Here is a 27688-nt window from a genome sequence, read left to right on the forward strand (position 1 = left end):
GAAAGGAAAGAAATTAAGAAAGAGATCAACAAAAGACAAGGAAAAGTGCAGGTATAAACAAGAAGAAGAAGATCTGCAGAAGGGACATGGAAAAGACTTAAGAGCCTCGGACATAAGATTACCAGGTTGATGGACTAGATGGAATGGACAGTAAGGACTGACATAACCCGAGACCAGGAAGAAGAGACGTTGGATGAAGATTGGAAGAAAGTTTATAAAGAAAAATTGTTATTTTGGGAATTAGTGTAAAATTAATGAATATTAGGGAAAATGTTGGAATGAAACTATCTGGCTTTAGTAGAAATGATATAAGGAGTTATGCATAAATAAGTATTAAGTTTTAAGCTTTAAGGTATTTTATGGTAAGATAAGGTTAAATAAATTAAGGCAAATTGAATAACAGAATATAGTGAAAGATGGAAAGGATTTGCTGAGTTAATTAATAGGTTAGACTGTTAAGATAAATTACTTAATAAGAATTGATGGAAAGATGGAAAGAATTTGCTGAAACAATTAATTAAACTAGAACACAAAAAGGGAGGTGTGAGGAGGTCAATGAAACAAGCAAATGAAAGATAAAGATATGGAATATGGGATCTGTGTTTTTTCTTCTTCTTGTTGTATTGTTGTATTGGTTTTTATGTACCTTTTTTTCTTTTTTCTTTCTTTTTTATGTATTGTAGTGTGAGTTTTGTTGAATCTTTTTGTTGTTTTCTCTTTTTTCTTTTTTCTGTAATCTTTAAACTTTTAATAAATATTATTTTTAAAAAATAGAAAAGAAAAAAAATAGAAAAGATAAAGAATGATCTATGGTCACCAATGTCCCAAGATCAGTTTTCTGAACAAAGCATTCTCTGCATAGAGAATGGTAAACTGTGACTTATGGATTTTAATGATATAATTGATGTTTGCATCCAAAAGATCTTGAAAGAAACTGTTCTGTGTATAGTGTAATGTTATAATAACATACGTATGATTCTCCTATGAGTTAATGTGTTAATGTGTTCATTAATCTCATACTTTTGTAAACTTATTAAAGGTTATACATTTATAAACAATCTTTTTATCCATGCTAAATTTTAAACAATGTTCTGCTTTCGTTGCGTGGATAAATAAGAGAGTGATGTTTCATTTCTCATGATCAGACGCTGTTCAGTTTGGCATTCCCAAGGTCTTCAGCCTCGGGACTCCAGGCCTGGTGCTATAGCATCCAGGGTTGCCCTTGGTCTCCCCCTGCTGACCTCCTCCTTGTTCCTCTTGCCTCAAGGGTTTCTGAACACCTTCCTGGCTCCGCAGACACCGAGAGCGAGAGCCTTCCCGAGGGAGCATCTTGGCAGCTCACCTTGACATCAGTGCTTGGAGATATATTTAAGGTAAGCGTCAAGCAAAACACCCGGTGCATCCAGACATAGCTACTCCCAGCTGTCGACCCAGCATGAAAACATGCCCACTGCATTTTGGGCACATGTCCCAATCTCTTCCTCCAGACTGAATTTAGGAGAAGCCTGTTTTTCCAGTCTGCAATGGAAACTGGGTTTGTACAGGGTGGATTGGCAGGCCCTGGTGCCAGCACTCTTCTCAGAGCAGTTTTTCTGGGGTTAAAAAAGCTGTTTGGTTTTTAAAACAAACAAACCACCAAAGAAGAGTTTCATGCAGGGTACTCACAGAGGGGGGGATGGGGGATAAAACAAACAGCTTATCTGAATCATGGGGAGACAGGCGCAGTGGAAGAGGTGGTCATGGTTTGATTTGAAGGCTGTACATGTGAGGAGTGAAGGTAACACAACTCACCGGCAGCATCAAAACCTACACCTGCTCCTGTGTCTGTTCATATGCAACCACCATTTTCTGGCTGAGACACAAGGGGTTTAGATTATCTAAAGCAGGTTCTGGAAACTAACATTACACATGATCTGCTGGGAGGCCCAGAATGTGATAGGTTCCAGAAAGCCTTTTTTGTCAAAGACAAGCCATGTGACTGCCCCAGATTCTGGATGAGGAGGCCCTATTTAATAGCAAAGACCCAAAGCCTAGGCACCCTCAACATGTTTTGGAGTGCAACTCCTGTCAGCCCTGACCATTGGCTGGAGCTGTTGGGCATTGTAGTCCAAAACATCTGGAGGGTGCCAGGTTGGGGAAGACTGAGCTAGGCCTGGAAATAAGGTTTTGACTGGCATTTACTGTATTTCCACAATCTGGTTCTGATGTTAGCTAATCTGGTTTCATTCACCTTGTGTGTGGATTAGCTCCTCTTGCCTCCCTGCAACGGCCTGCTCCTCTGCCTGACATCCTCCTAATCCGCTGTTTGTCACACACCACAATCATCTCTGTGGCAGCTAATTGTGATGCCCCTACCCAGGGGATTAGGATTTTCAAGTGGTGATGGGGGAAAGCACCGCTGAAACCATCACAACCTTAAAGTGTCAGAGCTATTTGTTACACAGAAGCATTCCTGGTGTGACAGCGTGAGCCCAGAAATCTGATGTGCCAAGAAAAATGCTGGCAACAAGGACCAATTTTCCATGACATACTGCTCAGAAACAGGGCTTGGTTAAAAACTTTTAAAAGTAAGCTGCTGAATCAAATGCAAGGGCTTTGAAGCAGGGTGTCATTCCATGGATGCAATTTTTCTTGTTGCTATGAAACTGTGACAGCAGCGCAGTTACATTTGCAGAAAACTGCAACTGATGTGCTAGGTTTCTTTTGCAGGGGGGTGGATAACATTTTTCCAGGGACAAAGATGTGGTTTGATAGCTAGGGAGAACATAACACCTTGCAACAGAAGCACTGTCTTCAGGGAAAGGCACCATTCCTCTACACCAGGGGTCTGCAACCCGCAGCTCCAGAGCCGCATGTGGCTCTTTTACACCTTTGCTGCGGCTCCGGGGCAGATACTAGTGAGAGGAGGAGGTGCATTGTGCGCCCCGACACTCCCCACTGTGGCGGGCGCTGTACTGGCTGTGACGTCGCATGGGGGCGGTGTGTGCGTTAGTCACGCACCGTCCCGACGTCACCTTCCCGGTTTTGCGGCTCCCAGGTTTTTCCCCCTTCGGAAACGGGTCCAAGTGGCTCTTTTTGTCTTAAAGGTTGCAGACCCCTGCTCTACACCATCAGAGGCTCTGGATGTTGGAATTATGATAAATGATGCAAAACAAGCTGGTACGTGTGGGTTTTCCCAATCTGAATCCTTTAGATTGGGAATTTGAGCATGCTTTTGTGCAGAGTTTTAAGACCTGCTTGGCCGCAGAGCACCCATGGCCAGCATAAGGGGAAAGAATCACCATCTTCTGTCTCTTGCGACAGACAAGCAGTCATGCCTGGACACAAAGAGCCTGCCCCTTCCTGGGGGCTCTAAATGGAAAGCTGCACAGAAACTGCTCTTCCTTTGGTCTGGCCTTGCGGAGGTGAAAATGGGTCAATAACTGGCATGGCCAATGCTGACACTTAGCCAAGCCAGACAGCTGCTTGTTTGACGATCCTATGGGACAAACCCTTAATCCACCCTTCCTGTGGCTGTTCTGGCTCTAGGGACTGAAGTAAGGAGGATGTCCTAAGGTTTACACTAGTAAAGGAGCAGCATGTTCTTTCTGTGGGGGGAGCATCTGTCTTCCCCAGGCAAGAGATGAAGACACAGAGCAGGTCTCTAGTTCAGGCTCCTCCATCGCCAGGTCATACAGTCCCCCAACTAAATAGCTCCTGGAGCTCCTCAGATTTACTGTTGAACACTTCAGATATGCTGGACAGATATTGCTTTTTGCATCAGAGGGGAAACCAAGTCACAAAGCGGGTGTTAATCTGCTTGAGAATTGGCAGCAATGAAGTGCTAGAACAGGGGTCAGCAGACTTTTTCAGCAAGGTCCACTGACCCTCAGACCTTGTGGGGGGCCGGTCTATATTTTGGAGGGGGGGGGGAATGAACAAATTCCTATGCCCCACAAATAACCCAGAGATGCATTTTAAATAAAAGGACACATTCTACTCATGTAAAAACACACTGATTCCCAGACTGTCCGTGGGCCGGACTGAGAAGGCAATTGGGCTAGATCTGGCCCACGGGCCTTAGTTTGCCTATCCCTGTGCTAGAACCTGGATTGCCCCATGGTCCACCACTTCCTTTTGTAACTACTTAGACCAACAACTTCATTCCCCGACTTGAATAATTCAGCAAGATACTGCTTTGGATTTCCATCCTTCCTTTCATCTTGGCCAGTTCCACTACAGCCTTCAGCACAGAGACGTAGGCTGCCTCTTGTTACCTCCGCTCCTCCTCAGCAAGGGAGAGAACCACCAGTTCTTTCTCCTTGTATTATGCATCTGATTCTCTTCTTCTGCCAGAGGACACATTCAGATAGACGGCAGCTTAAGCTTTACTGCAATCGTCTGTGATCAACATTTCTCAATGCTTGTCATACATGTATGACATGCATGTCATGCATACTGTCTGTCTCCAATGATACCAGCCAGCCTGAGTCATGTAGATGGTCTCAGTCTTTGCAATCAGAGCAGGTAACTGGGGTTAGCAGAATGTTGAGTTCAGGCTGGAGGCAAGGCTGGTCTGGTCCAGGTCAGAGTCAAAGCAGAAATAGATCCAGGGGCGTAAGGCCTGCTTCCAGACAGGATAATTAACGTCAAACTCCAAAATTTTGGATCCCCTCCAAACCTGTGCCAAAGTTTTGTAGTTGCTTTGCAGCATTTTTTAAGGAAAACCCCACGTTTTGCACCACCTCACAAATTGAGTAATTGACACATCAAACATGAGGTCAGTGGTTAACACCCCAAAATCCAACATTGTCTGATTTACTCCAAACCGGTGCCAAAGTTTGGCAACAGTTTGGCAGCATTTTGCAGTGAAAACCCCCTGTTTTGCAGTGCCCCACACACTAATTGCTCCTCAAACCTAGGGTTAAAGCTATCGCCTCAAAACCCAATAAACAGCCTGTTTATTGAGCATTCATCCTGATTTCCTTGCACAAAGTTTCATGGAGGTTAGATAACACCTGCTATTTATTGAGCATTCTGATTTGTTTACAACGTTGTGTCAAGTTTTATCCTACACTTTCCAGTGCATTTTCCTGTTACTTTCCTTACAGCAAAAGCCCTTATTTTTGGAGGGGGGGCAGTTTCCTGCTATTCCTGTGTTTGCAATTTGTTTTACCTGTTTTTAATACTGAAATTAAAATTGTGACCTGCCCTGAGACCTGCTGGTGAAGGATGCAATATAAAATAATAAACAAACAAACAAACAACCAACAATAATATTAATAATACCACCATATAAAGGTGCAACTAACTTTTTGTTGCACTGCCCACTACGCCCATCCCCACTAGCATTCGGCACCCCAAAAAGAATGGTTAAATATCCCTCAACAAACTGTATCTGTTAATCTTAATGATAGTATGTGATCGTATCTGATGTCAGAACAACATAGTCATATATACAGAACAACAAGCAATATAGGCTGCCATTGTAAAACAAATAAGGCTGATATACAATGTATTTTCTGGACTTGTCCAAAAATAAAGAAATTCTGTTGGGCGATGATAAAAGAAATAGAAACAGTCACAGGGTACAGTGGTACCTCGGGTTAAGAACTTAATTCGTTCTGGAGGTCCATTCTTAACCTGAAATTGTTCTTAACCTGAAGCACCACTTTAGCTAATGGAGCCTTCAGCTGATTTCTGTTCTCATCCTGAAGCAAAGTTCTTAACCCGAGGTACTATTTCTGGGTTAGCGGAGTCTGTAACCTGAAGCATCTGTAACCCGAGGTACCACTGCATACACTTTTAGTAGATCCATTGGTTATCCTTTGTGGATATATTAAAGACCATGTTATAACGGATGATAAAAGACTGGTTTTTAGTTTATTATGCATATGCTCATATAACCATAAGTCATAATTGGGGGGAAATAAGGACCCCTTTGTTGGATAATCAGTGTGGGACATTGTAAATATGATCAAATTAACTTACTTAGTCAAAGTCAGAGCAGGCAGGCAATCTTATTATTGTTTTATAGAAAAATGGAGTGCATTTATAATGTATTGGTGTAATAAAGTACAGGAAAAAGCAAATCCACACATTTTATTAGGTATATGATAATGCATTTCTGTATAATTATACAGAGACTTTATGTAGATCAAGAAAGCAATATGTACTATAAGTTTCCATTATTATACTTTTTTATTACTTCTCTTTTGTTCTCTCAAATTAATATTGTATATACGTGGTGGGGAGAGAAATTATATATAAAGAGAGAGAAAGAGAAAATGCAGCCCTTAGGCTGAAAAAGGTTCCTAACTCCTGGGTAGAAACTACAAGGAGACCAGCAAAGGAGCCCCTTAATAATCAGTCTGAAGCGGACTTCTACAGATAGGACTTCAGACTTATTCGCACTTACTTTTCCTCTGCTCTTTCCAGGCATGCTCTGCACATTTAAGCTCCGTATCTGAGCACTGTGTTTTATTGCTTCACGGAAACCTGCTCTTTAAAGCTCAATCAGAGCAAATGTCAATCCATGGAAAGCCCAAATTGACATTTGCTCGGATTCAGCTTTAAAGAGTGGGGTTTTGCAGGGAGAATTTAGGGCAAAAAACCAACGCTTGGTAAAGCAAGGACCTGTGCCTGCAAAGAGTGGAACTAAAAGTAAGTGTGGACAAGCCCTGTGTCTGGCTTCCTTGGCATGTTCTGTGTTGCGTTCTCATAGCCCCCCTGAAAACGCCCTGGGAGACACTGCCCATCTCCAGGCTATTGCTCTAAAAACACAGTATTATCGTCTGTATTGCTGCTAGACTTTTTCATCCATCTGGCACTTCTAATCTACAAAGTGCTTCTCTATCTTTGTTGTGTTAGGTGACTTGTTCTTTCCACATTATAGAGGGGAACTAATAGTGAGAGATAGTGGCACAAATTCACATTAGAGGTGGTCCCCAGTGCTCAGTGCTTCAGGCCACGCTGATCACTGTGCTGTGGCAGGTTGCAGTTAGAAGTAGGATTGATCTGGGAGCTTGGGTGCCTGCCTGCCGGCTAGCCATGAATGCGTGCCAAATTAATCTGTATGCCTTATCCAACTGGTGTTGGAGAACCTCCGGGAAGCTCTTCTTAAGAGATTCCTGGTATGTCAGGTTTGGGGAAGACCCCCTGCCTCATTCTCACTCTGCCACATCCTCCTGACACTGTTTGGGTTTCTCCTTTCCTTCCTAGTTCCTGACATTGTGTGTGGCGTCCCATCCGCACTCCTACCCTGACCGCCAGCGCTTGGCCCTCCTCGTGTTGCTCTGCCGGCTTGGCCTGGACAAGAACCTGCGGAAGCATCCACAGACAGGGCTTCAGCAACTGCTGGTGGTGCTGTTTGAAGGCATCCAGGACTGGTCAGAAAAGGTAGTGACCTCTCCAGTTAGTACACCTGTGAACAGAGTTGCCTCCCCGTTTTTGCTGACTCTGCTTGTGTGTCTTTAACATTTCCATGTCAGACTTCCCCATGTCCAGAAAAGCTTCACCTGCTGAATTTCTGTCTGCCAGGCTGCTGTCAAAGACAAAGGAGCGGTAAAAGAGTTGCCAGTCTTTCCTGTCAGGGCAGGATGGGATTGGCAGATTTCAGTCACAATGCACAACTAAAATATCACTGGTTTAAGCTCATTACCAATTTTCCTGCCCAAGTGTGGGAAAGGAGACAGATTCTCTCTTGCACAGACTTCCTGTTGTTTTTTATCAAATGGAATGAAAATTATAATCCACTTTAGTTAGCAGTCTTGTCCACACAGGATGTTTAATGCCTATTCGCAGGGGTGGCCTGTCCTGTTTGAAACGGGAATGACATCTTCCTGCTCCCCTGCCGCCTCTTGCACTTCTGTCGCCTGAGGCATGTGCATCACCCTGCCCCATGGGTGGGCCGGTTCTGCAAATCCGAAACTGCTTGTGTCTCAGTTTTATTGCAGCTTCCGCACAACATCCTCATCCAACTGGCAGCTGGCCCTTACTCCCAATTAATTCAAATCTTCCTGATCCACAGATAATCTATTAAGGGAAGAAAATCCAATATAAAAATCTCATGTTACCTCACCATGGATGCACTGAAACACATTGTGTGGATGGTGGTTTCCCTCCGCCCCCAACACACCACACATATGTAATGAATTTTTGCTGGGTGCTACACTTTGCAATGCTTTCTACTTCTGTTTGCTGTTCAAGAAAACACAGCCCTAAGGAAAGGATGCCGCATGCCTGGTTCCACCAGTTGTGGCTGAAGGCGCATTGGCAGTATATTAATACTATAGCCTTAGAAGGAAGAATTTACCACTAAAAATTCTGCACCTTCAGAGTATTCTTTTATTCTGTAACTCTGCATTACTTGTTCTCTGTTACCTGTTCTTTTGGTGCCTACATATTTCTTGAATAATAATAACTTTGAGTATACAGAACAGGAGTGGAATGCCCGGTGGTTTCTTTTTCATGATTTCTGCTCCTGTGCCACAATATCCACACTCTTCCATTCTTCTAATCTTTGGCTTAAAATAATACTACTTTTTGGGGAGGGGGAAAACAAATGTGGGTCAAGCAATCTGAATAAGTGATACGATATAAGGAAGTGTATGCATATTTGCTCAAGATACATGATTTATTTGGGGCTTAGATTTTGGAAGATTGGTTTTCATGTTGGGGGTCTACACATTGTCCTGGTTGTGGATAACAGCAGCAGCAGCAGCAACAACAAGAGCAGAGCTTTTCAGTGTGCAACACTGCACAGTAAGGTTAACCCTGGAGAGTCCCTGCCCATAGGCACTGCTTCTTCCTACAATCCATGTGTACCTTCTTCTTGTCTTCAGAAACCTGCTGCAGCAATAGGGTTCCCCTCCATTGGAGCCCTGCTGATTCATGCTTGTCCTCTGCCTCTTTCTGCAACACAGCCAGCAGCATCTTCCATTCAGCTGCTTAATTAATTGCAAGGCTTAATGAACCTCTGGCTCGAGCTTCGGTTCGGCAATTCCCTGCAGAGCCTGACAGAGCTGCTGGCATTTGTATTCTTCTGTCTGGAGCTGACATGCTTGGCTAGGCTGGGGTCGCAGCAGCCTGCTGGGTGGAGGCAGGCACTGTGCTGAGACTGCTCCAGATCAGATCTCCAACGCCCCCTTCCAGCTGCAGTCTGGCCCTGAACACCCTTCATGGGGAAAGAGTCCCCAGGATTTAATACCAGCTGTTGGTTAGAGGGGTATAACTGTGCAACAGGGAGAAACTCAGGCTAGTTTAATATCAGCTGAGAGTTAGTGAGCAAAGGACATAAGAGGTGCACCGAGCATCAGGTTGGCTCCATGTTGCTTGCATGTCACCATGCAGCTGAGCAGACATCAGGCTCCACAAGAACTTTAGAGTGCTGCCAGAGATGGCCAAAGATCCATCTAGTTTAGCGTCCTGTTCCTCACAGAGGCCAATCAGATGCTTGTTGCATTTCTTCATTCTCTACCCAGGCAAGCAACATGCATTGTGGCAGTTCAAGGGCACATTCCTGTCAGGCAAAAGCACTGGAGGAGGGGATACAGCAGGACCCTGTGAGGGGTGTGGCCTGGGGAAGGACATGTCTCAGGGAGAGTTCAAAGGGCCAGCTAGAGAGGCCTGAGGCCTGAGGTTCCCTGCCCTGGTTTATGGGAAGCTTGCAGGCATAGCCTGCAGATGTTCACTGAAGCTGTTCATCTTGAAACATCACCCACCCACTCCGTCTCCTCCTTCTCCCCATAAGTAACCATCTCAACCCACCTCTCCCGCAACTTCACAACTGAGACATCCTTTTCTTTTGCAGCTGCCAGAATTGTGCAGGTCCCTCTGCCATGTCTCACAGCACCATCACAATTTGGTAGCTGTTGTGCGTTCCTTTCCTGACACCACAGCCAGAGGACGGTGAGTTTGCCCTTGTTCAGTAAGAACGGGAGGGAGGATGACTTGCTGAAGAGATCCTGGAAGAAGTGTGGCTAGATGTCTCTGGAGGCACTAATTATTGCAAGTGCCTGCCATACTCAGACCTGAATGTTTTCAGGGGATGCTTGCTGCTAAATCAGAAACATGGCCGTGCAGTGAAACATGCTGTCATCTGGGAAGTCCCCTTCTCTTTTTCTCTCTCTCCCAGTGCTTCCACTCTGCTCACAGCCTTTTCCCAATTAGAATGCCAGCTCCTTCCTAGCCTCCCCTGTCCAAACAGAGTGTCCGCATGTTGAGAAATGTGTGCTTTGGGAAAAAAGAAGGGGGGCAGAAGTGTCTATTTCAGACCACATTGTTTAGAATGAGAACATGGTGCAACTTAAACCTGATACCACGGGCATCATATTGTGATGCACTGAGGGAGTTGGTGGTGGGACTGATGACAATGTCATCTCTGACATTGACTGGCTTCACCAACCCAATGTCTATCCTGTTGCCGGGGTGTGCTTGGAACAGGCAGAGGATCCTCTACTGTGGGGCAGTAGTAGTAAGAGTTTAGGAAAACAGGAGGCACAGACTGCAATTTCAGCAAGCCTAAGGAAGCACAGAGGACTTGGAAAGGAAGGCTGGAAGGTGGGAGTACTCCAGAGGAACATCAGAAAGGGGAGCAGAAGGACAAGAGAACGGGCAGAGGTGGAAGGCACACATGGCCCCAAAAACAGTTTCTTAAAAAGTTACAAGGCAAGAACAAAGTGATTTGGAATACCCACCCAAATCTCTGGCAGCTGCTGCAGAAGCAGATCTCTAGTGTAAAAAGTGTTAGGATAATGGAATTTGGAGGATTTAGCCCAGAGGCTGTTCCCTATGCAGAGACTGCTGCCATAATCTCTTGCTTGCCGGCCTGTCTCCCTTCTCCAGCTCCTGTACTAACTTTTCAATCCAATCACCATGAAATGAGCATGCCATCCTCAGTCATAGTGTGCCATGATGATAGTCCAGCAGTCATGCTGTGAGAATCATGTCGTTGCACGTGCATGCCAGAGCATTTGAATGGTGTCTTAGACTGCATTCTACTTGAAGTGGCAAATCCTTGCCCTGATCAGAACATACATCTCAGGGCCCCTCCAGATGTCCTTGCTGTGTTCATCATGATTTGTGCTCAGGATGCTATGGGGGCAAGTTATACGCAATAACGTTTCCCATTCCATTTCCACCTGCAAAAGGTTTGGGGCAGTTTGGGGGCAGTCAGCTGCACTTAGTGCGCGCACCGTAGTTTCCTGCTGAAATCCATACCTGTTTCTATACAACAAATGCTCTGCTTGTAGTAGTGCAGGAGTGCCTTGGCAATGTGCAGAAATGAGCTGTATCTGCCTCTGTGTGATATAACCCCTCCCACATACTTCCTGCTGATGCCAAATACTGTGGCATCCTGTAGTGGAAACAAGCTATGGCTCAGCACTGCAGTCACAGCCTGAGCATAAACACTTCAAAAGTGCAGAAATAAAAGTAGGGTGTCATGGCATCCTGCACTCAGAGAGGATATGGGAGAAGATGGGAACACAGACAATAGCATGGACTTCATTAAAGTGTAGGTGCAATAATGCAGGAACACGGGGAAAGCAGCACAGAACAACGGATAAAGCCGTATGAAGTGTGGATGGTCCATGCCAAAGGCATTATTCATGTGTAAGTGATATCTTGCTGCATCCACCTGCGATAAAACACCAGTCTGGATGTGCCCTGAGGAGGCGAGAGAGTGAGTCTGGGTGGTGGTGGAGGCAGCCCCCCATCACTGCTTTCCCCTCCCAAGAACGTATGAGGCAGGGTCTCCTCCACAGAAGCCCATCTCACCCCATTTCCCTCCCTCAGGGAAGGGGAGATTGCATGATTAAGACCTCCTCCTTAAGGCCTTCTCATGACTGGTCATCATGATGGACTGCCCAGCCGGTGGTGTTTGGTACTGGAGACAGCAGCCTGCACACCAGTTGTGGCACCGGCTATGCCAAGACCACCATCCCTGACGTATGAACAGAGAAGCATGGAGACGGGGAGAAATACCAGCTGGTGTAAGAAACATTTGCAGGGAGGGGGGTGTCTTCCATAGTTCCTTAATAGTGCGGTAGGTGGTGGTTGTGCACACAGGAATTTCCTAGCCAAAAGGTTTGCTTGTAGTCCTACAGATCTGATAGACAGATTGAAGTGAAAAGGGACAGGGCTGCCAGGGGCTATGTGTGTTTCTGAAGGTGTTGCTGTTATTCTTGTTTGGGGGAACTGAAAGGGCACTTGGCAGCTTTACGGAGGACCTGAGCAGAAGCTACAACTTTAAGGTTGCTAGATCAGCTTATGGCTCATAGGAAGTGCTACATTCTGTGCATCTCTTGGATATCTAAAGCATTGCTCATCTCCACATTTCCACACATGTCCTCTTGTGGGAGCCGACTTAAGCAGCAGATCTGATGGGGAACAGTTGCTGGAAGGGAGTGGCCCAGATGAGAAACCCCAAAGCATCTGTAACTACACAAAGGCCTCATCTCCTTTCTGAAACTTGCCACTCTTCATGGGGCCCATTTCCTTCTTTGGGAGGTGGGGCAGAAATTTCCAAAGATTGCCTTTTCCTTTGCACTTTGCTTGGGAGAGGAAAGGCATTCAGCCATCCATTCATGGGGTCAAGAGTTCAAGTCCCAGCAAAGGGAAGCGGAAGCAGAGGGGTGAGATGAACTCCCATGGCTTCCTCTGCACACAGGCTGCTTCCACCCCATCCTGCTCACTCCCACCCAAGCCAGCATGAGAGCTCACAAGGGCCTCAGGAGACCAGAGGAGGAGAGAACTAGAGGGGTTTGAGAGTTGGTTTGAATAAGGCCTTGTGACCCTCACTTACAAAAGGAGGCACTGATTTTCAGCCCAGACTTGTGCATGTTTACTGTGAAAGCTATTTGGCAGTGGAACGGTCTCCCTCGGGAGGTTGTGGACTCTCCTTCCTTGGAGGTTGGATGACCATCTGTCATGGATGCTTTAGGTGAGATTCCTGCATTACAAGACAAGGGTTGGACTAGAGATCCCTTGGGGTCCCTTCCAACTCTACCATTCTAAGTTCTATGAGTCAATGGGCTTCTTCCGAAGTATACAGGACCACAACCTTACAGTTTATCCCCTCTCAGTGACTCCTGCTCGTTTCCACGTGCCAGTTCACCTAAATGAGGGCTGTCGAGTGACTGAAGATCTTTTGTGTGTGTGTTATTATCAAAGAGGCTAGCAGTTCGAAAGCACCCCCGGGTGCAAGTAGATAAATAGGGACTGCTTACCAGCGGGAAGAGTAAACGGCGTTCCGTGTGCTGCGCTGGCTCGCCAGATGCAGCTTGTCACGCTGGCCACGTGACCCAGAAGTGTCTGCGGACAGCACTGGCTCCTGGCCTCTAGAGTGAGATGAGCGCACAATCCTAGAGTCTGGCAAGACTGGCCCGTATGGGCAGGGGTACCTTTACCTTTACCTATTATCAAAGAGTAAGCTTCCCTCCTTTTCTCTCCATTCATGTCCACTTTATCTCACCTACCCTGAGACCAAAAGTCTTGCCAAATGGTCTCAGCTCATTGGCACATCTACTTCTTCTTTTGCCTGACCCCAAATGGAGCTGCAGGTGAAACCAGTCACTTGTATGCTTAGCAGTGCCTGGCCAATTCATGGCTACAAAACAACATGAACATGAGCACCCTGGCCTTTCACTAAGGCTCCTGGCTGTACCTGCCGCCCCGTTGCTCTAAAGCCCTGCCCCCCCCCCAATACACAGTTGCTGTGCCTCAATTATTAGCTTGTCGGGAAATGTTAAGCATAATAGTTGCTCTAGGGCATTCTTAGACTTTTGCAGTGGACTGTCTACTTCTGTTACTGTGAAGGAAAGGGCTGCTCATTAATACTCAAGTACATGAAGCCCTTCCTTCTTGGACGGAGCTGAAGTGGAACACTGCATTTCGCAATGGCCCTGACAGTAACATGCCAGTAGGTCAATCCGTTTAAGAGAAGTAGCCCAACCAATGAGAAGTTGGGGGTATGTTTTTATTGCATGGAATATATATATCCTTTCAGAAGACGTTGCTCTTCAGAATCAGGTATGTCTGTCCTCCACCCTGCCCTTAAATGCCCTCAAAATCCATTTCTGAGGAGACCTCCTCACCTTGCTTCATGGAAGGGTTGTGGGGTGGGGTGAGTAAGGTCCAAACAGACCCTAAGTTTCCTTTCTGTCTTTTGAAAAGTTAGGGCAGTTCCAGAGGTTAAAGCAGGATAATAACTCTACTTAGCTTTGTATAATCCTGACAGCTTTGAACAGGCATTAAGTATTTTATCTCCTTTCCACAGGCACAGAGGGGTGAATGACTTCCTTATGTAATGAGATAATAGTCTGAAAAGTGACTTGCCACCTCCTGGCTCCCCATAATTTGCATTCATTCCTCAGCAGCGCTCTTCTAGGGGCCTGGACTCCTGAGTTCTCTTCTCAGCTCAGCTCCCGGTGCCTTTTTACTGTGCATTCATGAAGTTCTGTGCTCATGATGATATCAGGATGGTTACATGTTATCCTGCTTTCAATACAGTTTGTACCTGCAAAAGCTCCAGGGTGGACATCCTGCTTCATTTCCCATCAGTGCATGCCCTGTAACTTCCCACTGAAATCCTGTAACTTTTAATACTGCACATATTGGGGTGGGGTGCCCCGCTTTTGCGGCAGAGTGCCCTTCTGGACAGCAGTGACGCAGTAGCATTGGGGAAGCATTGCAGAGCGGCTAATAAAGGCGAATGGTGTGTAGACGGTCCTGTTTAAATCCACCACTAATACTCTGTTCTTGTGTCAATGACACAGTACACCTCCCAACAAACACCCATCTAGAGGGATCCCAAATCTTCTCCATGGTTTGGAAATCTTCTTTTTGAGAAGTATTTAGACCAGCATTTTAGACAACATATAAATTATTCCTCGAGATCATCTATATTTCTGTCCAGCTTGAATGGCTCTAATCTACACTGTAAGCCTCAGATGAGATGAGATACTGGCCAATGTGGATATTTCTCTTAATTGCGGCACAAACTGGACATGGCAGTAAGGATCCCTTGGCAGCGCATTAGGGGTGAATAGGAATAGGAGCAAGCGGGAGATTTTCTTAGGGACCAGAGTTGCAGGTTAGGAAGGTTTGAGATAATTTCCCTTTCTGAATTTCCCCCTCCAGGACTAACAGCAGCATGGGATTGATTTTTCTTAGGATTATAGTTGCATTGTTGAAAATTTTGTGTGTTTGGGGAAGGGGCTCACACCAGTTATTATATATTTTTATATCCCTGATTTCCTTCTAAGTGACGCATTTAACAGCTTCATGTCTTGTGTGACCCTGAAATGCAGCTGCGAGGTGCTGCAAATCCGAGTGCTTCTTTTCTCCCTTGGGCCATTTATCCCCTCAGAATCAGCCCTCCCCCCATTACTTTTCTATCTATAAGGCAAAAAAGGGGGGAACCCCATATCTTTCCTTTCATGAATGAGAAAGCAGCGGGGAGGAGAGGAATTTTGCTCAGGAAAATAGCCTGGAGGGGAAGGTTAAAGTAGCCCATCCCCAGTTGCCATGCTGCTCCAGGCACATTTTCAGCCCCCTATAACTAAATTTCAGTTGTTGACTTTAGCTGATTATAATGCTGTAGTTATCATGAAGTTTGACAGAGTTCCCATAATACATGCTCTTATAAAGCTTCATTAACGTGTGACTCTCTTATAATATAGTCTTTTTCTGCAGTTTATTCTTGACTAGATCCAATAATAGATGTTTAAACTTTGCTGAGAATGTTGCTCCTACCCTTGAAATCTTCCTCCCACCCAAATTTGAAATGGTTCTCCAAAGTTTCTACACACAAACACACAATTTTCTGCTCTGCAAAAGCAGGAATGCACCTTTTCAGAGGCAAAACCAAAAGCTTTTGAGGGTTAACCAGTTGCTGATAGAAGTGCCTTCCATGCTGCATGATGCCAGAAGCCATGGAGTCTTATTTCCATTTGAAATCTTCCTGTTATGATTATCCTTCCAGTATCCTTCCTCATACACACACTTAAAAAATAATAATCTTATTTTTATTCCTGAGGTTGCAGAATCTTCCGTGTTCTATCTCCCATTGGCAAGCCCCCCCCCCCCCAGTATTTATAGAAAGGTGGTGGGAGGGAGTTGGAGAGAAAAGAGAGGCTTCCAATTAGCATTTTTAAATACCAAAAGAATGTGACAGGAGACAATTATAGCTTTTGTGAAACAATTTGCCTCTTTCCAGGGCTGGCCTGTAACATTTGGGAGAACCCAAAGAGCCCCCATCTCCCCAATGCAGTAGGAAATTGTCTTGTGCAAGCCCCACTGAAACGACTGGGAGATGCTCAAGGGCAGCCACCCTCGTTCATTTCAATAGGATTTGCATGGGAGAACGAACCACTAGATTGTGCCACAAAGGTCTTCTGTCTCCCACTCTGACTCCCTTAGAGGCACCCAAATGGGGAGGGGGTGGGAAATGATTCACGTCACATTTAAAGGCAAACCTACGTAGTGTGCGCTTTTTGAAGCAAAACACAGTCCTCTTTTGAAATTCACATTTCCCTGAATTTTGCAATGCAGTTTTCCAGCCCACTAGATAGGTATAAAATGCACGTGCATATGTAACGTGTACACAAAAATTCATGTATTGGGGAAATGACATTAAAAATGCCTTCAATTCGAGGAAATCGTTTTGCAAAAATATGTGCACAAAGCAAAATTGTATGCAAAAATTTGTATGTTAGGAGCCATTGATGGTGAATTTTCATGAGGTCTTCCCCCCGTGTTTAATACAAACTGATGTGGAAATGTATACAGCTGAATTTAAAATTGAAAAAATAAATGAGAAAGTAAGAGAAATTGAAGTTGTGAGATTTGCCTGTCCGTACATGGCAGATATGTTCCCTGGGCCATTGTGGGAGGTCCACCTCTTCTTGGGACTTCTCCGTGTCCCATGTCCCAAAGCAGGGCTGCCCCTGACAGTTTCTCTCCACTCCTCCAGCTGTGCCTTCCGCAGTGATCCTCCTGTGAGCCCTTGGCCTGGAGCTCCTCCTCTCCTTCTCCCCTCTCTTCTGTGGATCCTGCTGGACAGCAGCCCAGCTGGCTGTATAAAACCTGCTTTCGCCAGAGAGGTTACTTGGAGTTAAGTTTTATTTTTCCCTTTGGTAGCTGGGATCAGCCCACTGGCATGATGCCAGCTGTTTCCCCTGAGCGCAGAGGGGAGGAGGGGAGGTTTGTTGCTGTACGGCTCACTCTCACTCCCTTAGTCTACCAGGCCCACATTCAAAGCAGGGCCACGCTTCCCTCTGAAGCCTTCAGCCCAGCTATGCTGAGACTTCTAGGCCTTTTGGATAATGCCATAAACTTCATTAGCGTTGCCAGTGCATAATAGAAAGCTGAAAATATAGCAGGGGGCGTAGAGGTCCTCAGCTGACGACTTCTAGGCAAGAGACCTGCCCCCTAACCCCAGTCAGGAGTATCCCCAGTTCACATCTCTTTGATGCTTGAAATATGGCAACCCTGGTATAATCCTCCCTCCTGGCAGGTCTTACAGTCCCCAGAACAGCAGTGGGAAAGATGGGCTGTAGAAAGCATCTAAACATCTTTGAGGCCAGTCTTGTCAGTTTATTCATTTTTCTTAGAAAATGAGGTGCCGAAACTCACCGTGAATACTGCCCTCATTTCTTCGAATGGCAAAGGTGGCCACCCTCTGAGAGGACCAGAATGAGTTCCGGTTGCCAAAAAGGCCTGCATTTTGCATTACTTTAAAAATTATTTACTTAATAATATGTGTTATCCACCCTTCATTGTTACAAATGATTCCAGTATGGAGTAAATAACAGATGGTGAAAATGCAGCCCTAAGATTAAAACACAAAACATCTATTCACAGTATCAGCAGCCACTAAAACAGGCAAGTTGCACCAGGCTCCAGCATTAACACCCTGCATATTGTGGAACAAAGAAATGTCCCTTTCAGCTAGCGATAATAAGCTCATCTAAGTCTACGCCAGCTGTAACTCAGAGGGAGAGAGATCTGTAGGTGGGGGGGGGGCACCACTGAGAAGGTTGTGTGGAATTCACTGTCACAAGATTTGGGGAGGAGCATTAGCTTAGATGACCTCAAAATATGTGGCACAATGGGTCAGTGCACCTGGCTGCTAACCAGAAGTTTGGTGGTTCTAGCCCACTCAAGGACAGCTGTAGGCAGGATTCCTTCATTGCAAGGGGTTGGACTAGATGGCCCTCAAGGTCCCTCCCAACTCCACAATTTTTTTTATTCTATGAGTGAAACAAATTTTATAGAGGACAGATCTGTCAGTGAATAAGCCATGGTAGGTCACTAAATGGAACCTCAAAGGAAGAGTAGTTGCTGGCCCTAGTTGGACCCTGCAGTCTTCTCCTGCATGGGACCTTCCAGATGTTTTGGACTGCCCGTTGCCACCAGCCCCAGCCAGCATGGCCAACAATCAGATAGCATCCTCTAGCAACACCTGAAGGGCACCAGATTGTGGAAGGCTCAACTGCTGGGACTGATCCACCAAGGCACTTCTTACTTTATCTACTTTACTAAATTCATACCTCGCAATTGCACCACATGAAACCCAAGGGGGCTTCCTTGTGGTTCACAGATGGTCACCCATCCAGGTAGACCTGCTTCGCTTCAGCAAGGTGGTGGCCTTGGTTGCCTTTAAACCAAAAATAGGTTCTTATGCTCATCCTGCTGTTGTGTAGTCCTAGGATTATTGCACCATGCTCTTTTTTCTGACTGTGTCGATTTACCCAAAGTCAGGAGCAGAGAGTGTGGGAGAATTAAAAGCAAGAGCTAGAAAGATGAAGCTGATATGGAGCTTGACAGGGAGCCAGTGTACGGACGTTCATGGAATGTGTTTATAGTGATGGGAAGATGAGTTTAGCAGAAACATCCACAGTCAGCAGGCAGGGGCAGCCTGGTGGGAGGAAAAGAGGACAAGAATGAGAATGGCCTTTGATGCAAACTCAACTAAGTACAGCTCAGCAACAGAGCCAGTACCCTTCCTGCAGGACCAAGAAGACCTACTCAGCTATGCTCATTTGGTACCTCTGAGCAAGTCACTCTCTTTGTGCTTCCATTAGATAAATGTAACCCACTCCACTGACTTGTTGGGATGATGAATGAGGTATGGAGCGATTCAAGACAGGTTAGGCTGTGAATCTTAAGTCCCATCTGATCGATTAGATACTGGACTACTCTCTTCCATTTATTTCCTGGTGCTTGGCCAAACAGTAATGCACATATAGGCCAAACTTCTTAGTAGGAAGTGGGCCTCCCTAAAGAGGCATTGGCAGTCGTACTGGAGGTATTAACAGTTGCTTCATGGGGAACGAGATCCTTCTCGGTTTCTTGGGTACCTTGACTGAGTCTGTCTAACCTTTGGCATTCGTTGAGGGGACCTCTGTGGCCTTTGGGCACCATGAGCCTAGAACAGGGCCAGAAAGATCCAAAGGTGATTGCTAGGGAGGTGTAGCTCTTCAGACTCAGGCTCTGGGCAGGGGTTGGTGGATCTTTTATATGGTCTGGAGCTAATCTTGTAAGGGGTGTGAGATCCTGTACAGCAGAGCATGAGAAACTGTTGCTGGACTCCTTCAGCACTGATCATTGGCTGTGCCAGCTGAACCTGATGGGAATTCTAGTCCAATAACACTTGGAGGGCCACCCACAGGTTCTCCATTCCTGATGTGTACAGGCTGTGAGGTCAGACAGACGAAAGATATACAGATCGTGCTGATATGTCTGGTTTTAATTTTCTTTAAAAAGAAATTCAAAGTGATTAATGTTAAATTATCAATACAGTATAACTGTTTTTGTTGATGATGTGAACCACCCTATGATCTTTGGATGAAGGGTGTAATAATAATAATAATAATAATAATAATAATAATAATAATAATAATAATAATAATACCCCGCCCATCTTGCTGGATTTCTCCAGCCACTCTGGGCAGCTTACAGCACATATAAAAACATAGTAAAACGTGCAGAATTTAGTAATAATAATAATAATCCGCAGCAGCAGCTCCCATTAATTTCAGTGAGTCTTGTGCAGGAGGACTTGATGGCTTGCTCCATGTTGGCTCCATTGGACTTTCTCCCTACTTCACCTGGTGCCCAAACTTCAGGCAGGACTGAGCTTCAGTCTGGGCCCGGAAAGGGCACCACCATAGAGGGAATGAGATGTCCCATTTATTTCCCACTGAGTTACTTCCTTTAGCAGAAGCCTTAGTAACTCTGTTGGCTTGCATCCTTCTGACCTTAAGGAGAGCAAAGCTCAAGCTATATGCTTATGGGGAAACAGTGGCACGGGTGCCACCAACCTGAGTTTTCCAGAAGAAAATGTGATTTGGGGTGATTGCGTGTGGTTTTTCTGCTTACTTGGCTGCTGTTCATAACAGTGGGGAAACAGGGAAGCACTCATGCAATGGTGTTGTGTGTTTTGTTTTTCTACTGTGCATTACCAGTCAGACGCAGATTGGTGGTGCCCATTAGCTGCTGTTTGGGCTTCAGGTTTTGTATCTGAGCTGTTTCTCTTTGGAAAGACCTTCAGAGAGATTCCTTCAGAGAAAATCTTTTCTTTTCTTTTCTTTTCCTTCTCCTAAGGAGGCACACTCTGGTACACTTTGACACATTCTGATGAGGACCAGTTCCCTCTGCCAAAGTTGTCTCCCACAACCTTTCTCCACACAGAACATCTCCCAAGCTCTAGGAAAACTCCCACAACTTCTCCACCTAGATAACAGACACAGCCACCTAATTCTTTTGCCTTTCTGCTGGATAGCATTTCTTTAGCCTTGCCCTCAGTTGCCCCTCATTCCTCGCCAGGCACTCGCACACGCACACACACACACACACACACACCTCCATTAATTCCTCTGCCTGGGCCTCCTGCCCTTATAAATCTCTGCAGCAGAGTTCTCCAGCCTGCTATTAGGCATGTGCCTGGCCAATTTCCCTCCCCGCCTCAGCTGCCCCTTGTGTTACATTCACCTCATTTTGCTGATGGAGTGCTTTCCAGCAAAGTCCTTAAAAGCAGCTGTTCAGAGATGAAGCCCAACGCCGCTGCTTCAGCTGACGGTTGTCATGCAATGACGATGCTTTGCATTGCCCTGTGTAGAGCAATTTCCACATCTAAGGAGTCCTTCCTTATTGTGCTTGACAGCAGGTGTGGAGTGCATTCAGCTTTTCTGTACGGCAGCTCTCCCCACCCCCTGCCTCGCCTTCCAAGCCAGAACAAAAGTGACATGGAGTTTGACAGCTGCGGATGAATGCATTAGACAGACTGCTGGCATGATCAGCATGTATGTGTGCATGCAGGCATATCTCTCTATATCCACCCCCACCCACGCATGCATGAACACCTCTATGTGGTTAGTTTACCTGATGTCCTGGTCCAGTCCCCGAGATAACTCTGTGGGAATTTGTTTATTGAGTTCTGGATAAGCCACAATAGTGGGGTGAGCATGTGTCTTTTGTATTCACCCTGCTGAGGCACAGCGGCGGCGGCTGCACAACAATATGATTACACCCAGACCAGTCACTTCCTTTTTTTTTTCATGCATAATTTTTATTAAGTTGCATAGTACAAAATACAAAATACAGAAAAAGATTCAATTCTCATTTTCACAGACTTTTGGTATGACTTCCTTCAGCCTTTCCACAAATCATCCGTTATAATCTTTATGAAGGTTCGCATTTCCTGTTTTATATTGCCATTATTCATCACAGTTCTTCCAATTCTCTTTAGACAATAACCTTTTCTTTTTACAGAGCTCCTTTAAAGCCCACTAGTGTTATCTGTCCGTCACTTAGATTTTCCAGATATTTCGTAAAGCTTTCCCAATCCTTAATGAACCTCTGGTCTTTTGAGTATCTAATTTTCCCTGTCATCTTATCCATCTCCGCATAATCTAACAGTTTTGCTCTCCATTCCTCAATAGTCGGTAAGCCCTCTGATTTCCAGTTTTGAGCTAGTAAAACTCTTGCTGCTGTTGTTGCATACTGGAACAACTTATGATCTTTATTCTTTATCTCCTTTCCTACCAATCCCAACAAAAAAGCCTCGGGTTTTTTAATAAAGGTATATCTTAAGATTGTCTTCATTTCATTATATACACTCTCCCAAAACCCTTTAACTTTTTGACATTCCCACCACATATGGTAGAAGGACCCCTCCCTTTCCTTGCACTTCCAGCATTTATTGCAGATTCCATACATTTTGGCCAATTTTGCAGGAGTCATATACCATCGATAGAACATTTTCATTAAGTTCTCCTTTAATGTCACACAAGCTGTAAACTTAAGATGTTTTTTCCAAAGTTTCTCCCATTCTTCGAAATATATATTGTGACCAATATCTTTAGCCCAATGTATCATCACCGACTTTACTTCCTCGTCTATTAAATTCCATTCCAATAGCTGATTGTACATTTTTGATAGGATTTTATAGTTATTGTTCAGTATCTCTGTCTGGAATCTAGAATCTTTATCAGCATATCCTTTGTCTTTAATGTCTTTTCTAAACATTCCATTTATCTGGAAGTAGTGCATCCAATCATAGACTTTCTCTTTGACCTGATCATACGGCTTCATTTTCCACTTTCCTTCTTCTTTCATTAACAGTTGTTCATAAGTGGCCCAATTATTTCTCATGTTAATCTTTTTAACGCTCATGACTTCTAGTGGCCATAGCCAATGGGGTGTTTTAGGTTCTAACATATCTCTATTCCTCTCCCATACCTCAATCAGTGGGCCTCTAAAGATGTGATTTTCGAAGCCCCTGTGCACTTTTTTCTTCTCCTGCCACAAATAGGCGTGCCACCCGAATCTGTTGTTAAATCCCTCTAGGTCTAGCACTTCCTTGTCTTCCAATTTTATCCATGTTTTAACCCAGCATAGGCATGACGCCTCGTAATATAATTTCAGATCTGGCAGGGCAAAGCCCCCTCTCTCCTTCGCATCTGTCAACAATTTAAATTTTATTCTTGGTTTCTTGCCCTGCCAGACGAATTTTGAGATCACTCTCTGCCATTCTTTAAATAACTTTGTACCTTTAATTATGGGGATATTCTGGAACAAAAATAACACTTTAGGGAGTACGCTCATCTTGATTGTGGCTATTCTGCCCCAGAATGACAGTTTCAGCTTGCCCCACGCTTCAATATCTTTCTTAATTCCTTTCCATACTATCTCGTAATTGTTTTTAAATAAGTCTATGTTTTTTGGCGTTACCCATATTCCTAGATATTTTACCTTTTTGACCACCTCTATCTCCGTTTCATTTTGTAGTTCTTCTATTTTATCTATATCCATATTCTTTGCTATAATTTTTGTTTTCCTTTTATTTAATTTGAAGCCAGCCACTTTTCCAAATTGGTCAAATTCTTCGAGTACCTCTTTTATTGAATCTATTGGGTCCTCCATTGTTACAACCAGATCGTCTGCGAATGCCTTGATTTTGTATTCATTCTGCCCAACTGTTACTCCTTTTATCCCCTTGTTTTCTCTTATTGAGTTTAGGAGGACTTCTAACACCATTATAAATAACAATGGGGACAGTGGGCATCCCTGTCTTGTTCCTTTTGCTATTCTAATTTCTGTTGTCTCCACATTATTTATTATCAGTTTTGCCTTTTGTTCCGTGTAGATTGCCTTTACCCCATTAAAGAATTCGGTACCGACCTCCATATGTTCCAATTGTTTCAGCAGGAAGTCCCAGATTATATTATCGAATGCTTTCTCTGCATCCACGAACAACAGCAAGCCTTGTTTATCACACCTATCAGATAAATATTCTATAATATTTACTACATTTCTTGTATTGTCTTTCATTTGCCTGCCCGGCAAAAAGCCCGCTTGATCTTTGTGTATGCTTTCTACCAATATATTTTTTAGTCTCCTTGCCAAGATTCCCGCGAAGATCTTATAATCTATATTTAATAAGGAGATCGGTCTGTAGTTTTTGATCTGCTTTAAATCCGAATCCTGTTTGGGGATTAATGTAATTAATGCCTCCTTCCATGTCTCTGGTATTTCTCTTTCTTTAAGGATGTTGTTCATTACTTCTTGCAGTGGAGTCAGCAAAACTGACTCCATTTCTTTATAATAGCTGCCAGTGAACCCGTCTGGGCCTGGGGCTTTCCCTTTTTTTAGTTCCTTTATGGCTTCTTTTATTTCTTCTACCTCGATTAAGGCACAAAGTTTGTCTTTCTCCACTGTCGAGATCTTTTTTATACTCTTCCCTTTAAGAAATCTTTCTATTTTTCTCAAATTATTCCTTTCACTATTTTTATAGAGTCCTCTGTAGAAGTCCAAAAAGGCCTTCCTTATTTCCTTGTGGTTATTTATCTCTTCACCCTCCACTTCAATTTTATTTATTATATTCTGTTCCTTCCTTTTTTTAAGCTGCCAAGCCATTAGCCTTCCTGCTTTGTTTGCAAATTCGAAGCTCTTCTGTCTTAGTTTCTTGACCTTCCATTCTATTTCCCTATTTATCAGCATTGCAAACTGGGATTGTAAAACCTTGATATTTTCTTTTACTCTCTTATTTTTGGGGTTTTTAGTCAATTTTTGTTCATTGTCCAATATTTGCTGTAAAATTTCTTTTTTCCCTTTCTCTCTTTTTTTGTTCTTAATTGCACTCTGTTGGATGAAGAAACCCCTCATCACCGCCTTGCCTGCATCCCACACCACCTTTATTTTTGTATCTTTACCTAAGTTGTCCTCGAAATATTCCTTTAGCCTTTTCTGAGCTTTCTCTACAATCTCTGAGTCGTCTAACAGGTAGTCTTTCATTTTCCATCTATATGTTCTTTCTTCCAGCCCTTTCAATTCCATTTTTATTGGGTTATGATCCGACCAGTCACTTCCTAATGCTTGGCAGAGCAATAGCAGCATCCCAAGCACAAGGTGGTGCCCAGGAGCTAAGGCTGCCTCTGTCATCCAGCAGCAAAATGGGGGTGAGGGATTGAAATAATAGCCTGAAATCACCTGTTTTGCTGCACTGGACCTTGCACCCAGCATAAGTGGAACAAAAATGTCCTGCGAGTGCGAATGGTCTTATCACCTCGCCCCACTCCTCCTTAAACCATGTCTCTTTAGCCTCCCTGCCCCCCTGCCCTGGGAAGGCCTCTTTGGGCGCTTCCAGGCAGCCTGTTTATGGAAAGTTCATCCTGACTTGTTTGCAGGAAGATTAGACAATGGATGAGCATCTATTCTGATTTGTATGTTGGGAGGTTAGAAGATGCTGCCTCAAAGCAAGTGTTATTATCCTACACTTTCCATGTGCCTTGCCCCATAATAATATTTATTTATTTATTCATACATACATACATACATATATTCATACCCCACCCTCTGGCTGGGTTTCCCCAGCCACTCTGGGCAGCTCCCAACCAAATATTAAAACACAATACAGCATTGAACATTAAAAACTTCCCGAAACAGGGCTGCCTTCAGATGTCTTTTAAAAGTAGGATAGTTGCTTATTTCTTTGACATCTGACAGGAGGGCGTTCCACAGGGCGGGCAGCACTACTGAGAAGGCCCTCTGTCTGGTTCCCTGTAACTTCGCTTCTCGCAGTGAGGGAACTGCCAGAAGGCCCTCGGCACTGGACCTCAGTGTCTGGGCTGAACAATGGGGGTGGAGACGCTCCTTCAGGTATACTCGGAAACGTACTGGGAGCCAATGCAGATCTCTCAGGACCAGTGTTATATGGTCTTGGCAGCCACTCCCAGTCACCAGTCTAGCTGCGGCATTCTGGATTAATTGCAGTTTTCAAGTCACCTTCAAAGGTAGCCCCACGTAGAGCGCATTGCAGTAGTCCAAGCAGGAGGTAACTAGAGCACGCACCACTCTGGCGAGACAGTCTGTGGGCAGGTAGCCTGCGTACTAGATGGAGCTGGTAGACAGCTGCCCTGGACACAGAATGGCCCTGCGCCTCCATGGACAGCTGTGAGTCCAAAATGACTCCCAGACTGCGCTCCTGTTCCTTCAGGGGCACAGTTACCCCATTCAGGACCAGGGAGTCCCCCAAACCAGCCTGCCCCCTGTCCCCCCAAAATAGTACTTCTGTCTTGTCAAGATACAACTTCAGTCCATTAGCCGCCATCCATCCTCCAACCGCCTCCAGACACTCACACAGGACCTTCACTGCCCTCACTGGTTCTGATTTAAAAGAGAGGTAGAGCTGGGCATCATCCACATATTGATGAACACCCAGCCCAAACCCCCTGATTATCTCTCCCAGCGCTTCACATAGATGTTAAAAAGCATGTGGGAGAGGACAGAACCCTGAGGCACCCCACAAGTGAGAGCCCAGGGGTCTGAACACTTATCCCCCCCCACTTTCTGAACACGGCCCAGGAGGAAGGAGAAGAACCACTGTATAACACTTATTGAAAAAGAAGTCCAATCTTTTGGGGGAGCTTTTTTGTTTTTGTTCGGCTCAATACCTCCCAATCAACTGTAATTGAATTTGCCAGTATGTAATTGCATCCCACCAGAAAATAGTGACAGTCTGAAAGCACCTTATATGAAGAAAGCAGATAGGAAATAATACAAGTGTAACCTGCATCCAAGTTCTCTTTCCTCCCTCTCCCCCCCAGCACTCAGCCTTCCATGCCCACAGAGCCTCTTTCATCCTAATTGGGCTGTATGGCGCATATTCCCCTCCCGAGGGTCCTGCCCCTGGAACAACTGTGGTACTTCTATAAACCTTAGGGTTTCCCCAAGTCCACTGATACCTCCCTCTGGTGCAACAGCACTCACAAAATTAAGGTTACTATTATTGGGGTAACTGGCTCAATTACCTATTATTCTTTAGATAGAATCATAGAATTGTTGAGTTGGAAGAGACCACAAGGATCATCTAGTCCATCCCCTGCAATGCAGGAATCTTTTGCCCAACATGGGGCTCAAACTCACAACCCTGAGATTGAAAGTCTCAGACTCTACCGACTGAGCTGAATGACAAGGTCTTCGAAGCCCTTTCTTATACTAAGTGTGCAGTGTTTGCTTAGTGAATCTGGTTAGAGAGTAGACTACACCTGCTGCAGTCTCACACACATAGATGCTTGTAGGTAAAAATAATAATAAAGTTGTTTTTTGTAGGCGATGCATAACTTGGATGGAAAAGGTTTCTAGTTCTAGTCTAACTAGTCTAGAGAAGAACAAGGCAGCCATGAGGATAGTTAAATATGACCTCCCATATTGAGGTCCGAGAGAGAAGTATGAGGAAGAGGAGGAAGCTGTAAACGGGATACTGCCTAAGATGTATCAGTCTCTAGACAACAAAAATAATGAGAGAGAGAGAGAGAGAGAGAGAGAGAGAGAGAAGTCCGCAGAGAGATAAAGGTACAGGGATAGTCTGGTAATTAGGAGGTTCCTTACTCGGTCAGTGTAAACTCTTCTCCTGCAAACTTCCAACAAGAATAAAGAGAACTACTTCTGAGCATGTACCAAGTGCTTTTCCTTCTCCACACTGAGTAAGGAGCAGGGCTTTCCATATAAACCTGAGTACCAAAGATTCTCAGGAAGTTATTTCCATATTGTGCAGCTTTTTGGTGCTCTCACACAGGAGACATACTCAATCCCTAACAGGACTGGCTCTATTATTCGACAGAGAGAGGTGGCTGCCTCAGGTGGTAAGGGCTGAGGGGGAGGCAGTGAAGTGTTAGAAGACAGAGTTGAGGGGGGAATGTTG

At 44.8% G+C, this 27688-nt stretch overlaps 1 protein-coding gene across 1 annotated transcript in view; it reads left to right on the top strand.

Annotated features, from left to right (window-relative positions):
* FAM178B (family with sequence similarity 178 member B) overlaps positions 1-27688 on the top strand; it is a 185257-nt gene that overhangs the window by 93313 nt on the left and 64256 nt on the right. Inside the window, exons 13-15 of the mRNA XM_077930955.1 lie at positions 1268-1373; positions 7201-7377; positions 9791-9888. Of these exons, the coding sequence (XP_077787081.1) occupies positions 1268-1373; positions 7201-7377; positions 9791-9888 (381 nt within the window). The remainder of the gene's footprint in view (positions 1-1267; positions 1374-7200; positions 7378-9790; positions 9889-27688) is intronic.

The sequence above is a fragment of the Podarcis muralis genome, chromosome 7 (assembly GCF_964188315.1).
Source record: "Podarcis muralis chromosome 7, rPodMur119.hap1.1, whole genome shotgun sequence".
NCBI lineage: Eukaryota > Metazoa > Chordata > Lepidosauria > Squamata > Lacertidae > Podarcis > Podarcis muralis.